Source organism: Natator depressus, chromosome 10, assembly GCF_965152275.1.
Source record: "Natator depressus isolate rNatDep1 chromosome 10, rNatDep2.hap1, whole genome shotgun sequence".
NCBI lineage: Eukaryota > Metazoa > Chordata > Testudines > Cheloniidae > Natator > Natator depressus.
Window position 1 is genome coordinate 77,232,687 of NC_134243.1, and position 13,961 is coordinate 77,246,647.

At 46.6% G+C, this 13,961-nt stretch overlaps 1 protein-coding gene across 1 annotated transcript in view; it reads right to left on the bottom strand.

Moving 5' to 3' along the window:
* The window catches only part of IGDCC3 (immunoglobulin superfamily DCC subclass member 3), a 179,951-nt gene that overhangs the window by 38,503 nt on the left and 127,487 nt on the right, over positions 1 to 13,961 (bottom strand). Inside the window, exon 7 of the mRNA XM_074966574.1 lies at positions 6,430 to 6,595. Coding sequence (XP_074822675.1) covers positions 6,430 to 6,595 — 166 coding nt within the window. The remainder of the gene's footprint in view (positions 1 to 6,429; positions 6,596 to 13,961) is intronic.

Below are 13,961 nucleotides of genomic sequence, written 5' to 3' on the forward strand. Positions count from 1 at the left end.
CCCTGGCTAGGCAGCTGGTGTGCTGTGAAATCTACTTCCATGCTGACCAGTATCAATCGTTTCCTTGTGTTCCCCCATCTGGCTGTCGCATCCACCTGTTGTCTCTTGCCTTATATTTACATTGTACGCTCTTTGGGGGCAGGGACCTGCTTTCTGTTACTTGTGTGATCAACGCCTAGCAAAGCAAGGTCTCGGTCAATGATTAGTGTCCTGATGCGCTACCACAGTACAAGAAATAGATAATACATTATTATTATTAATAATAAATAATAATAGTAATTTAGGACCAAATCTATCAATTGACATTTGCTTTTGGCAAATATTAAGCCACTGGAATGAAACAGTTGCTCTTAATGAATACAAGCTCTGATTAGCTTCAGGCACTCAAATGCTTGCAGAAGGAGAGGACAGCAGGGCCAGAAACACAGACAAATTGAAATGTTCTTTCGAACTGGAAGATATAGTCACAGAAATTATTCCCCACCTTCCATGCCATGCTAGTGACAATCATGAAGTCCTCGCGTAGGTGGTCAGAGATCTGTAACAATAGTTCAAAGAGGGGAAATCCCTGAGCCTAGATTTCTTTAAAATACCTACCCAAGCAGAGATGGGCCAAGACAGGATCCATTTAGACAAACTGATCCTTCCTCAGCCCATGAGATGAGAGTGAAAGGGGGGCTCAGATAAATGGGACCAGGAGCAGAACAACTCACTTTGGTTTTAGGTTTGTAAAACCAAAATCTAACAGGACATTTTGGAGGTAGGAACTGAAGGAGGGGGACCAAAACACCCCAGTTTTTGGCTATTTCTAAATCCTAGTCTGTAAATGGGTGACCCTTTCTTAGAGCCTGATGCAGGACCAACGGGTTTGACTGGGAACTTTTCCCGGCTGCTGTGCTTTAACTTTGTTATGCAGCAGTTTACAAGAACAACCTCTCCAGTGGAGGTGGTCTGTCAGAAGGGTGAGGGGAGAATGCACGCTCTGATCCGATGTCATTCCTCTGACGGAGCCCCTCTTCCGATCTGCTTCTGGCACTTGACATATTTATCCATCACTTCTAGCTGTGTTGTTTTCAGGAGCAGGATTGTTCATATGGTACATTTGGAAATCAATTAGTGCACAATATGACTTTGGATGATTTATTCTTTTTCGAAAAACCCCTTTGGGGGCATTCAGACCTTTATAGCCATATTAAGCAGAGTTTTAATCCAAATGAATTTTCCAGGAAACCGGGTAATCTAATTAAAAAGCTTAGATTGGAGTTTAGTAGCTTCATTACCATTAGATTCTAGATCCATTATTATATGGACAAATATTTTCTGAGTGCAAGTGACTGATAAATCCAAAGGCCTAATCGCAAATGGACTTTGCCTGGAATTAAGCAGGTTATAGTACTTAGTCATGCACCCAAGAATGAAAGGAAAGGGCACATTGGAAAGGGTCCTTGCAGGAAAACAAACCATTGACTTCTTTTCTTCAGTTCATCCTCTCCCACAGCAATCAGCCATCCTGTAAACCCACTTGCAACTGCACTTCTCAGATCAGTGGCTTTGGAAACTCCCTCAGGTGCGTCCCGTCCCTTCCATCTCCCAGGGTTGCAAGCCCAGGTAGGCCAAACCGACTCCAAAAGATGTGGGTATCTCCAAAGGTTTGAGTATCTCCAAGCTTTGGGTTCTTACCACCTTCCTCAGATTAAGAGGAAGGATGGTCTCATGGGTATGGCACTGGACTAGGACACGAAAAAGAACTGGATTCAGTGCCAGATTCTGTCACAGATTCTCTCAGGCAAAACCCTTAAGGTATGTCTACACGGCAATCAGAGGTGGTCTAGATCAGCGGTTCTCAGACTGTGAGTCGGAACCCCGAAGTGGGTCACGACCCCATTTTAATGGGGTCGCGAGGGCAGTCTTAAACTTGCTGAGGCCCAGGCCAAAGCCTGAGCCCCATTGCCTGGGCCAAAAACCAAAGCTGCCCTGGGTGGCAGGGCTCAGGTTACAGGCCCTTTGCCTGGGGCTGAAGCCCTGGGGCGGAGAGGCTTGGGCTTTGGCCCCTCCCACCCTGAGGTGGTGGGCCTAGGGTGGGCTCAGTCTTCGGTCCCCCATCCTGGGGTCGTGTAGTAATTTTTATTGTCAGAAGGGGGTCGCATTGCAATGAAGTTTGAGAACTCCTGGTCTAAATATCTTGATTAACATTAGCAGTGAAGCTGCAGCAGACAGGCTAGTTGCCTGAGAGCCTACTCAGAGTCCCGAGTGGGCTCGTCCTGTACAGCCCATGCTGATCAGGCTTCACTGCTGTGGTTATTCAATCCCGCTAGATCAAAGCTAGCTTAGTTGTGTCCACACATGCTGCAGGTGCATCTCTAGCTGCAGTGTAGACAGAACCTTGGTTTCTCTGGAAAAAAAAGAGGCGTCACGGTGGATAATCGCAGACCATGAGCTGTCAGTGCAGTGCTGTGGCTAAAAGAGCTACTGCGATCCCGGGAGGCATGAACAGGGGAATCTCAAGGAGGAGCAGAGAGGTTATTTTACCTGCATATTTGGCACTGGCGCAACTGCTGCTAGAATGCTGTGTGCAGTTCTGGTGCCCACCGTTCAAGAAGGATGTTGGTAGATTGCAGAGAGTTCAGAGAAGAGCCACCAGAATGACTTCAGGATCAGAAACCCTGCCTCGTAGTGACAGACTCAAGAAGCTAAATCTATTTAGCTTAACAAAGAGAACAAACAACATAAGAAAATAAGAACGGCCACACTGGGTCAGACCAAAGGTCCATCTAGCCTAGTATCCTGTCTTCCAACAGTGGCCAATGCCGGGTGCCCCAGAAGGAATGAACAGAACAGGTAATCATCAAGTGATCCATCCCCTGCTGCCCATTCCCAGCTTCTGGCAAACAGAGGCTAGGGACTCCATTCCTGCCCATCCTGGCTAATAGCCATTGATGGATCTATCCTCCGTGAACATATCTAGTTCTTTTTTGAACCCTGTTATAGTCTTGGCCTTCACAGCATCCTCTGGCAGGGAGTTCCACAGGTTGACTGTGCGTTGTGTGAAAAAATACTTTCTTTTGTTTATATTAAATCTGCTGCCTACTAGGCAGGTTAAGGGGTGACCTGATCAAAATCTGTAAGTATTTACATGAGGAACAAATATTTGATAATGGGCTCTTCCATCTAGCAGAGAAAAGTCTAACATGATCCAGTGGCTGGAAGCTAAAACTAGAAAAATTCCGAATGGAAATAAGGTATAAATTTTTAACGATGAGAATAATTAATCCTTGGAACAATTTAATTCCTCCATCACCGACATTTTTTTAAATCGAGACTGGATGTTTTTCTAAAAGATCTGCTCTAGGACTTATTTTGGGGAAATTCTATGGCCTGTGTTCTACAAGAGGTCAGACAATGGTCCCTTCTGGCCTTGGAATCTATGGATCTCTGTGCCTCAGTACAGTGATCTGTAAAATGGGATTAAGAGTGCTTTCCTTTCTCCCACTCCTTGTCTATTTAGATTGGAAGCTTTCCAGGGCAGGGACTGTCTCTTGTTATGTACCTCAATAGCACCAGGCACGACGGGGCCCTGATCTCAGCCAGCACTGCAATACAACTCATGGAATGTGCATATGTGCACAAAGGCACTGTGGGGCCTGGAGTTTTATAAAGACACCTGACTGGGATGAAAACTCCACTTAGGGTGGATAATATCTCACTACCTTTATTCCAACTCACATCCCGCGATCATTTCACAAAGCTTCAAAACAATCAGAAACCTAATGCTAAAAAGCCTCATTATTATAAAGCTCATGGGCGGTGGGTGGACCCCCGCTTCAGGGAGGCTAGCCCCCTGGCCCTGCCCTTTCCGGATGAGGCCCTGCTCCCCTGCCTACCAGAGCTCCAAGGCCCCCCTTCCCCCGGAGCCCTCCCCCGCCCCCCACAGTTGGAGCCCCAAACTCCACACACACACACCGCAGCTGGAGGAGCCTTGGACCAGCCCCAGCTGCCCCGAGCTGGCCCAAGCCGCCGAATGGGAAATGTGCCGTGCCTCCCCTCCTGAGACCCCGAGCCGCCTAGTGGGAAAAGCAAAAGCTCTTCCAGAAGAACCTGAGCTTTTTATATGCGCCACGCAGGTCCTGAGGCGGCTGAGGAGGCAGGATCTGCTACTCAGCTTCCCAGGTTCATCAATCATCTCCCCTGGCCTGCTATTCCTGCCACCTATGATAAAGCTTTAAAAACCAAAAACATGGTTCTCCCCGGAAGTAGAAGTTAATGCCACCATAACATTTCGCTGATGGACAAAGACTGAAGGAAGAGGCTTTTCTCAACCCCTGTTGTGTTCATTGGATTCCTGCATACAGGTAACAGTTATATCCCACCTGGGACCATAAAGCTCTGCTGGTAATGTAGGTGGATGGCACAGCTACTGTAATTTCATAGTGTGTTGTTCCAAGTTATTTCCATAGAAACTGTTCTGTCAACTTGTAATTTTCACACTAAGTGCATCCCACCATATTATTTCTGCAACGCAAAAATGACTGTATTTTAGCACGGAAATGCAGTTATTGAGTCCTTGCGGAAAACACTGTTCCCCAGTGAGATAAAAGGTCTAAATTTAGAGAAAATCTGCTACCGAGCCAATATGATCTCCAACAGGGGTGCCTCCATGAGCATTTGAGCATACCAGGGGTCAAAAGGTACAGACTAAACTGTGGTTCTATTCTGGGAACTGACCGTGTGAAAATATCTTTTATTGCACCAACTTCTGCTGGTGAAAGAGACAAGCTTTTGAGTTGCTCAGAGCTCTTCAGAGCTGCTGCTGCTCCCAATGTGTATTCAGAGTAATCTCTGCTTACTTCAGTGACAGCCTTTTTCTCTGCAGAACGAGCAGAGAGATGGGGGTAGCATTTTTTCAGGCTCATCAGTGTGATTTTAAACAAAGGTCCTGATCCAAAAGAAGCACTTAAGCACATGCTCGACTTTAAGCCCACGCGTTGGATGCTAAAGCACATGGTCCAGTGTTTTGCTGTATCACAGCCTGCATTCAAACTGCAGGCCCACCTTTGCAACTTCACTGCCTTTAAATTATTTCCTCAGTTACACCCATGCCGCCTCCCTGAAGGCAACAAAACCACACCAGTGTAGTTGAAGCCAGAATCTGAGAAAAAGGGAGTTGCACAGAGGTCTCCGAGGGCAGCAGTTGGCCTACAGCCTCGTGATTATGGTAATTACACGCGAGCTGAGAACCCAACTTGGCTCTCAGATCTTGACTGAGTTTACAGGGCTGGTTAGTAAAAACATTTTTTATTTGTGAACTGAGCAAACATGGGGTAGGAATCACGGAGATGCAGCAAACCTGGGAACCCCCTGATGCAAGTTCCATAAAAAAAACACCACCACTTTTAAAGAGGGCCCTATTATGCTATGAGCTGTGCAGACATTTAAACTGAGAAAGTCCCTACTCTGAAGAGCTTGCCAGACAAAGAGTGGAAGCTGAAAAATACCATTATGCCTTTTTTACAGATGGGGCACTAAGGCTTACGGAGATTGAGTGACTTCCCACAAGGAGTCAGCAGCAAAGACGGGAACTGAACCCTAGATCTTCTGGGTCTACGTCAATGTTTAACTACAAGACCATCTTTCTGGTCTCCTTTAGCTATATAATTAGTTGCTCTGTTTTAATAAAGGAAGAAGTGTGTGTTTCTTCCTGTTCCCTGACCATTGGAGCCCTGGTTGTTACTAATAATGGCCCTCAGTTCAGCTTCCTCTTGTAAGGCAGGTCAGAGAGTCTTTCATTACAAGTGTCCCCTTGTTCGGGGAACACATAAGAAAGTGACCAGTCTCTTCTGCTCTATCCTCACTCCGAGCTAGCGCTTTCACTCTCCAAAAGCAATCAAAGAACAGGAATGGAAGTGTCTTGGGATCGCTCATTTAACTATTGTCCAGCAGAACATGGGGCGTTTAAGACACAGATACAACAATGCACAGGATAGAGTTTGTCAGCATCTCTCCCAAAAAGTAGCGTCACTGCAAAGGCTTGTCAGTCACTGTTACTTAAGGAGACTTCAACAACCCCAGTCAAAAATGAAGGGATTATGCTTTCATAACAAATTAGCCTCAACTATCTTCTATTCAAAAGGTAATGCATGGGTGAAATTAATTTGCTCTGCTGCCCGTATCGATCCTGGGTCTGTATCTAAATAAATGTCTGCGTGGACAGCACACTTCCAAAAATGATTATTTAGGGATTGGGGAAATTCCCGACACATAAGAATTCTGCTCCAATTTACACCAGTGTAATTTATTAAATCCAGTAGCGTTACTCCTGATTTACACCAGTGCAATATCAGACCCTGGCGGTACGTTTCATGTCAGCACTGACCTTTTTGTCATCCCTCCACCCAACTCAATGAGGCTGAAATCTGTTGCCAGCTGATTTACCTGTTGTTATTCTTCAGTTTGATGTGATCAGTCGGTTCTAGGATCTGCCCGTTCTTCAGCCAGGTGATCTGAGGGGGAGGCTCTCCCTGGGCCAGGCAGGTGAAGATCGCAGTCGTCCCTACAGGTCTGGAAATTGACTGAGGGTGTTGCACAAACTCAGCAGGGGCTGTGAAGGGAAGGAAAGTGAAGCATGAGGAACACTGCCAGGAGCCAATGTTGCCCTGGCACCAAGCCCGTTCTAATCACTTGGTGTAAAATAACCTGAGTCAATTTTGTGAGCGTGGCGAAGGCTGACAACAGAAAACCACGGCAGTTTATCAGATCCAGAGGTAGCTCGGCAGGTTTGACAGGCGTGTGTGGTCTACAGATAACTATAGATTGTGCTTGCCCATCTGTAACCAGGACTGTAACCAACTAAAGAATAGAGCTGGGCTGGTTAACTGGGGAGAGGGGATTTTCAGTAATTGGATGAGCTACTGATGCCAGGTGGGCTAGTCATTTAAAAACACAAGGTCCCCTTCCTGCTCTTTAAGGGACCTGGATGCTTGTTTGTTTACACAGAGGCGTGTTATTATATTAGGCTACCCTGAACCACAAAGCTCTGGCTGCTTACCATGGCTTTGCAGCAATGGTACCATGGCTCTGGGCCAGTGATATGCTGGTACAAGGCCCATGAGATGAAGGCTCTTTAAAAATGAATCCTGCACATTAGAAAGGACCTGCTGGAACTTTGTTGATCTGAATGAATTCAAACACAGGCATGAAATACAAAAACCAGAATCACCTCCCTTAATATGTTTTTTTAATATCATGTGCTGGGGAGCGTTGGATTCATTCCTTCTTTCTCCTTGTGATTGATTGTGTACGTTGCATGAAATGAGCTCTGGTGAAAGGTGCCAGATCAGCAGCTCTGCAGGCCCGTTTGAAAGTGTGAGCCCCCAAACATAGTGTGTATCATTCCAGTGCCACTTTCACATCCTTCCACGCCCCAGCCCTCACACACAGCCAGGAATGGCAAATTATACCATAGCTTTGCACTCTACGGGAAGTCCCGTGGTTAGAGTGCTGGGCATGAAGTCAGGATTCCTGGCTTCTATTCCCAGCACTGACTTGAAATGTGTCTTTGGGCAAGTCGTCTCTGAGACTCCGTTTACCCACCTTCACAACAAATACCATGCCACCGAACTCAGAGCGACGGCACAAGGTCTACTTAATGTTAGCAAAGAGCTTTCCGATGCTCAAATGCAACATATTACAACAATTCTCTCTCTAAACGGGAGCTCAAGCTCTTCAGCTATACAAATCACTCTGGAAATTGGAGTATGCTGCAGAGTTTTCCAGTATATGTGCAAATGGAGTTCAAATGAGCCACATTCATTTCCATCTGCCTGGCTGTGGAGCAATATGGAGTTTGTTAGCGATCAGCATTGCTTCATTCAAAGAGACAAATAGTTATGAGAGTTTCCGGCAATACCATTCCAAATATGATTATTTTGTACTGCAGTAACGCGTAAGAGCACCAGTCATGGACCACAGCCCCACTGTGCTAGGGGTTATACATTCATAGAACAAAAAGCTGTTCCTAGCTTCAAAGAACTTCCCATCTATTTATAAAACAAGAGCCAACAGGTGAATCAAGACAGACAGACAAGGGAACCACAAGGAAACAAGACAGATGAATAAGAGAGATCATTTCTTTACCCTATACACAGCCAGCCAGAGATGAACATGTGCTCATATACAGTGGTCGTCACCCAGAGAGCCCAAAGCACTTTATATAGGAGGGGGAGTATCATTCTTCCCATTTCACAGATGAGGAAACTGAGGCACAGAGCGGTGATGTGACTTGCCCAGAGTCAGCGGCATGTCTGCAGTGGAAATCCAGACACCTGACACTCTCCGCTAGATGATGCTCTCTTAGCGAGCTACAAACGTTTTGGCAGCTACATACAGCATGGTTTTACAATAGTAACGTATCAAAAGTTTGGCTGGCCATTCTCTCCTCACCAGATTCCCATTTGCTGCAGGTTCATAGACCAGTTACAGATCAGAGCAGGCCCTGTATGCCCAAGTCTTCAGCCTGGGACCCAAAACTCCTGGAGGCAGAAGCCGGAACATCTCTGATTGCTACTCAGTTCACAATAGGTTTCAGAGTAACAGTCGTGTTAGTCTGTATTCGCAAAAAGAAAAGGAGTATTTGTGGCACCTTAGAGACTAACCAATTTATTTGAGCATAAGCTTTCGTGAGCTACAGCTCACTTCATCGGATGCATACACATACATATGCATCCGATGAAGTGAGCTGTAGCTCACGAAAGCTTATGCTCAAATAAATTGGTTAGTCTCTAAGGTGCCACAAGTACTCCTTTTCAGTTCACAATAGTCACAAATGTTTCTGACTTTTCACCGGATTTTAACAGGAAATGATTTCTCCCCCCTCCAAGCAGCTCATCTGAGGCTTAAAATCATTTATCAGAATAGAGCAATATACTGGGATCCAGAAAGCGGCGCTTGAAATGCATGCCTGAGTAGCTGAGTTTATACAAGCAGTTACGCTTCAAAGGGCAAAGCTATAATACACTCCATATTGCTGCTTCTAAGACCCGAATCCAATTGCAATCTCCAGCAGTTCCTAGGAAGACAAACAAACAACAGCCACAGGTCTAATGAATTTATAGCCCAAAGGCACAAAGTGGCTTGCTGACATTAAATATTTTTGACAAAAGCAAGGTTATTTAGTGAGGGAGGCTCACTGCACGGGCAGGCATTTTCCAAGCAGAAGATTAGCAGGCATGGCCATGAAAGATGCACATATCCCTTCCTTGCCACACTTACATCACCGGACTTCCAGAAATCTAGGACACAAACAGGCTTCCCTAAGATGTGGCAGCCAGGGTGAAATTCAGAGAGATGGCCCAAGGTCCACGATCCACTACGATCTTGGGGTTATTCTGGAATAGCTACTGATCTTTAAATTCACACCCTTTCTCAATCTGAATTAACTTTCAAGTGCAGACCAGGCCTCATTACTTGCACGGAAGCCTTATGTCTTGCACCGCTGTAGTGCTGACCCTCTGCAGAGGAGTGAACTTTACCCTGCCTGAACAAAAAGCCTCTCTCTCTGAAGAGGACTGTAATCATGGGACAATCTTGGATTTCTATTGGCTTTGGTGGTTGGTCCAGTGCAGTGGTCGGGTAAGAGCAATGTGAAGAATAATAATAATAATGACTAATTCTGATCATTGCTATTACCTGGCTTCTATAGCACCCTCTGCAAGCCTCGAAGCACCTTGCAGGGTTGCATATTATATACTTACAGGGCCTGATTTTCAGTGCATGCCTCCAATTGTGTGTGTACACATATATGTATGCACAAAACTTTGTCACCACAAAATCAAAGACTGGATTGCAGCCTGGCTGAAAAAATCACACCCCACGGGGTTCATTTCACCCATCTGCCTGGCAGGATGCAGGGACGAAAGTTAAGCCACTGGTCTTTTGTGATTTTCTCCCCAACCATTCCCACTTCAAATCAAATTCGGATAGAGGGACCCCTCCCTGTAACACCGTTTGGCTGTTATTCTTTGGGAGTTGCTCAAATTCTAAGGGGATGGTCGTTATTATAGAAAGCAGATTGGCTACATAGATGCTGGGCCGTTTGTTCTTTACTGACTCAGATGGAAAACAGTCTCCTGGGCTGTACAGACCAGGTCCTTCCCTGCTTAACTAGCAGTACGCTAATTAGAGTGCAGCCTGAGGTGAAATGGCTCCATGACACCTCTGAAGTATCCCCGTGCAGGTGACATCACTGCAGGAGACCAAGAACTCTCCAACCTTGGGAAATCTGATTCCGGAGCAGCCTGTTAAAAGTCTTGTTTCAAATAGACGTTTGCCAGTTATTTAGACAGAGGCAGGAGGAGCATGCTGCATTCCTGTCTGGGAAATAATTTGTTCAAATGCCATATTTCCATGCAAATGTAGGAGTGAAATGACTTCCGCCTCATTTTACAAATCGGCTTGAGGCCTCCATGCAAAAGGAGGGAAAGAGAGAAGGAAAATAATTCTGCTAACAGAGACTGGCACCAACAAGGTGGGTATGTTAACATGGTGCCTCCCGAGAGCCAGCAGTGACCAAAATACACATAACGAGACTGTTCGTGAGATGAAAACATTGGTGGTTTGTTCCCTTGCAAGAACGATCAGTCTCGTGAAGGTTGCATAAGTGTCCCCTCACGGGAGGAAAAGTCCAAAGGCTGGGTCCAACTCTCCTCTCCCACCAAGTAAATCCTATACACCCAGACAGCTCCATTTTCTCCACTGGAGCTACTTCCGAGTTACACTAGCATGACCAAGGAGAGAGCCACACCGCCACCCTTGTGTGTGTATTTGACATCTGGTATAGACTCTGCAGGGGATTTTTTAAAAAGCCAACCCCCACTCCTTTCACAATCAAAGCTGTACGAGAAAATGGCATCCTGACTACGGCTCCAAGGCCAAAGCAAAGCTAAAGGTATCGACACTGAAGAGCAACGTCATAAAGATGGCAAACCCTGAGAGCGGCAATACAAAAAAACCCACCGAAGAGAATCATAGAATATCAGGGTTGGAAAGGACCTCAGGAGGTCATCTAGTCCAACCCCCTGCTCAAAGCAGGACCAACCCCAACTAAATCATCCAACTAAATATTCCTCACAAGAGCCCCGCTCTTTCATTTTTAATAATCAAAGAGAAGTGGAGCATTGTCAACTTGACTTACGCGAGCAGTAGGGGGATGTTCCACTGACGGAGTTCATTGTCAGGCCAGTTTTTCAGGATCCAGAGACTAATAATGAACCTAATCTTAGAAACCTACTGGACACGTATTCCTAAAACCTGAAACTTCCCTGGATTCCAATCAATGGGTTTTCTCTCCCCCAACCCAACTTTTTCACCTCCTAGACAAAGTTAATTTTTAAATTAAATTAAAATGGAGGATGATTTTGGTAGAAGAATGACAAACAGAAAGGGGGGGGGGGAAAGCCCTGTTCCCTGCAGCAAATGATCGCTTAGTATTGCTTAAGTGGTGTACAGTGAGAGCGTGACACGGTGGGGACCTAATTTTCAAGCAGTGACTTAACCTTCCCTCCCCTTTGTGCTGGTGGAATTTTGCAAGCACAATTATTCTGCAAGCAGTTCGATGCCCGCCCGCTTTCGTCGGAAGCCTGCAGATCATTTTGCCCTCAATGCTGCAGGTGCGCTCAAAGGCACTGAATGAGGACACAGACATCTTCCAACTCCATTCGTACTGTTTCATTAAACTCCTGCCACTTGGCTGGTTGCCTTTACCCCCCGAAAACCTGAACCCGCTAGTTGTTCAAGGGAAAACATCTTTTAACCAGGGAAGAAGCCATCCAGCAGAACACTTCTGGAGTCACTCTCTCTTCTCATTCTCTCTCATTAGCTGGTGTCAAGAGGGAGTAATTGGGACACTGTCGTATTTTACTCCAGGGTAACCAAACGTACAGCTGTGTCCACTGGCACTGAGCCAGGGACACTATTCACCATTCAAAAACCCAGCCCCTTGGATTCAGCATGGCCCCGCTCTGCTCTGCTGTTTCACTAAACGAAACCAGATCTAGCGCCAGACTCCAGGTTTCACTTGCTTAAAATCTCCAGAGAAGGAACAGGATGGACCCAACATTGGCAGCCCCCCGCCCCCTTCTCTTCCCATTGCCTCTGCCTGAGTGCACCTCTGGGACCAACTCCTGCCTCTCCACCGCCCCTGCTCCCCGTGAAACAGTCCTTTCCGGCTGGCATCGCAAGGCTCCTATTGCAACCTCCTGCTTGCTGTTGAACAACATAAGGCCGAATTCTGGCTCTTGCACTGGGAAGGGAAGGGGTGTGGCGCTGCGTGGAGCTAGCCTGGAACTTTTCGCCTGCATAGGCCAGACCAGGCAGAATGTCACAGGGGGAGCTGGGTGAACGCCTTTAGGAGCAGCACCTACTGCTGCCTTTAAAAGGCGATACGTGTGCTCCCCAGTTACTGCCTGTCACTAGCAGCAGTGGGATCAGGGATGGGACAGGAAGATTTGGCCTGGCCAAGCCCCCTTGGGCCCTGAGAAAGATGCTGGGCATGGTGGCGAGGAGTGGGCAAAGCAGCATTCTGCCCAGGCCCCAGACAGGTGCATCAGAGCTCCCTGGGCCTCCTCTCCCACACAGGGCAGACCACAATTCAGGCCACTGTGTGCAACACCAGACATAGTAGCTCTGCTAAACTATGCCTAAAATGATACAGCCTGTATAGCTAACTAATGTGATCAGAGGAACGTTTTGAGGCAAGCACTATCAGACACACACACGCAGTACCTCTGTATTCGCCCAAACTAGAGCTACAGAAAGCAGGCAAAACTGTTCGCGCAGGAGGGGGACAAAGACCCAGGTGGAGGGTCTGGTGGGGAAAAAGTTGAGATGTTCCTGCAGTAAATTGTTAATACCATAACCCTGTGTTTTTCAAGCAGCAGGGCTGCTGATACGCTTTCGTGGGCTGGACCAGCCTATGTCAGGGGTTGGGCAAGTGCAAATGAAGGGGGAAGAAAGGAATTGTTGCCTTTTTTTGGTTTAGGGCGTAGCAGAATTCAGTGCTTAACAGACTGGGAATTCCCAATGGGGGAGCTCCAAACACTTAAGAAAACAGATACGATTGTTTTGTTCCATCCACAGATTAGGAAGAGGCCTGGTTTCTCTGGAAGGTCACTTGGCCCTTCCCTTTCCCAATAGTTAAAAGTGTTGCCAATCAGCATCGGCTGAATATTTTTCTTTCTTTGCTGGGTTTAGGAGAAGAAGGTGGACAGTTTGAAACACACTGCATATTCCCACTCTTCTTACCCTACCCACACCAGCGTCTTTCTGTTCCAGGCTATCCATTCCCCTTTGTCATTCATCATGGATGGATCGTCTTGCGGATGCTTACTTCACCTGAGAGGAGGTTCACTCGCCCAAATGCCTCCATTCCCTCCACCTTAACACAACAAAAGGCCATAGCGGGGAGAAAACCAGAAACCCATTTCACCCAGATCCACAGCTATATTTAAGGTGGTAACGTCAAACTCATGGTGAGGAGGCCCGGGCACATCTCGGCTCTTGTTTGTCTGAAGTGCAGTGAGCGGATAGAAAGCTTGATTATCCAGGATATAATCAGAGGCAGGGAAGCGATCATACGGTTTTAATGACTATTTAAAGGCGTGACATATATATCAAAAAGCAATAAAGCTTAATACCATCTTCAGAAATGTTTAAATAAATGCACTAATCAGTTTGGCTGGGCCTAGCTATGCTGCATCGTGATGTGATGAAGATCTATGGCACGCCGTATCGATCCCCAGGGGAACGTCCTGTCTCATCAGCAGCTACTCACACCAAGCTAAGCATGAAACGGCCATTATTGTTATTTGTTCCTAAGTATTTTGGGTGTCCTGGAGTGTGAAGTCGTCTCGGCCTGACTTTCTCAGGTGCGGAGCACCCTCAACTCCAGCTGAAGCCAATGGGAGCTGGAG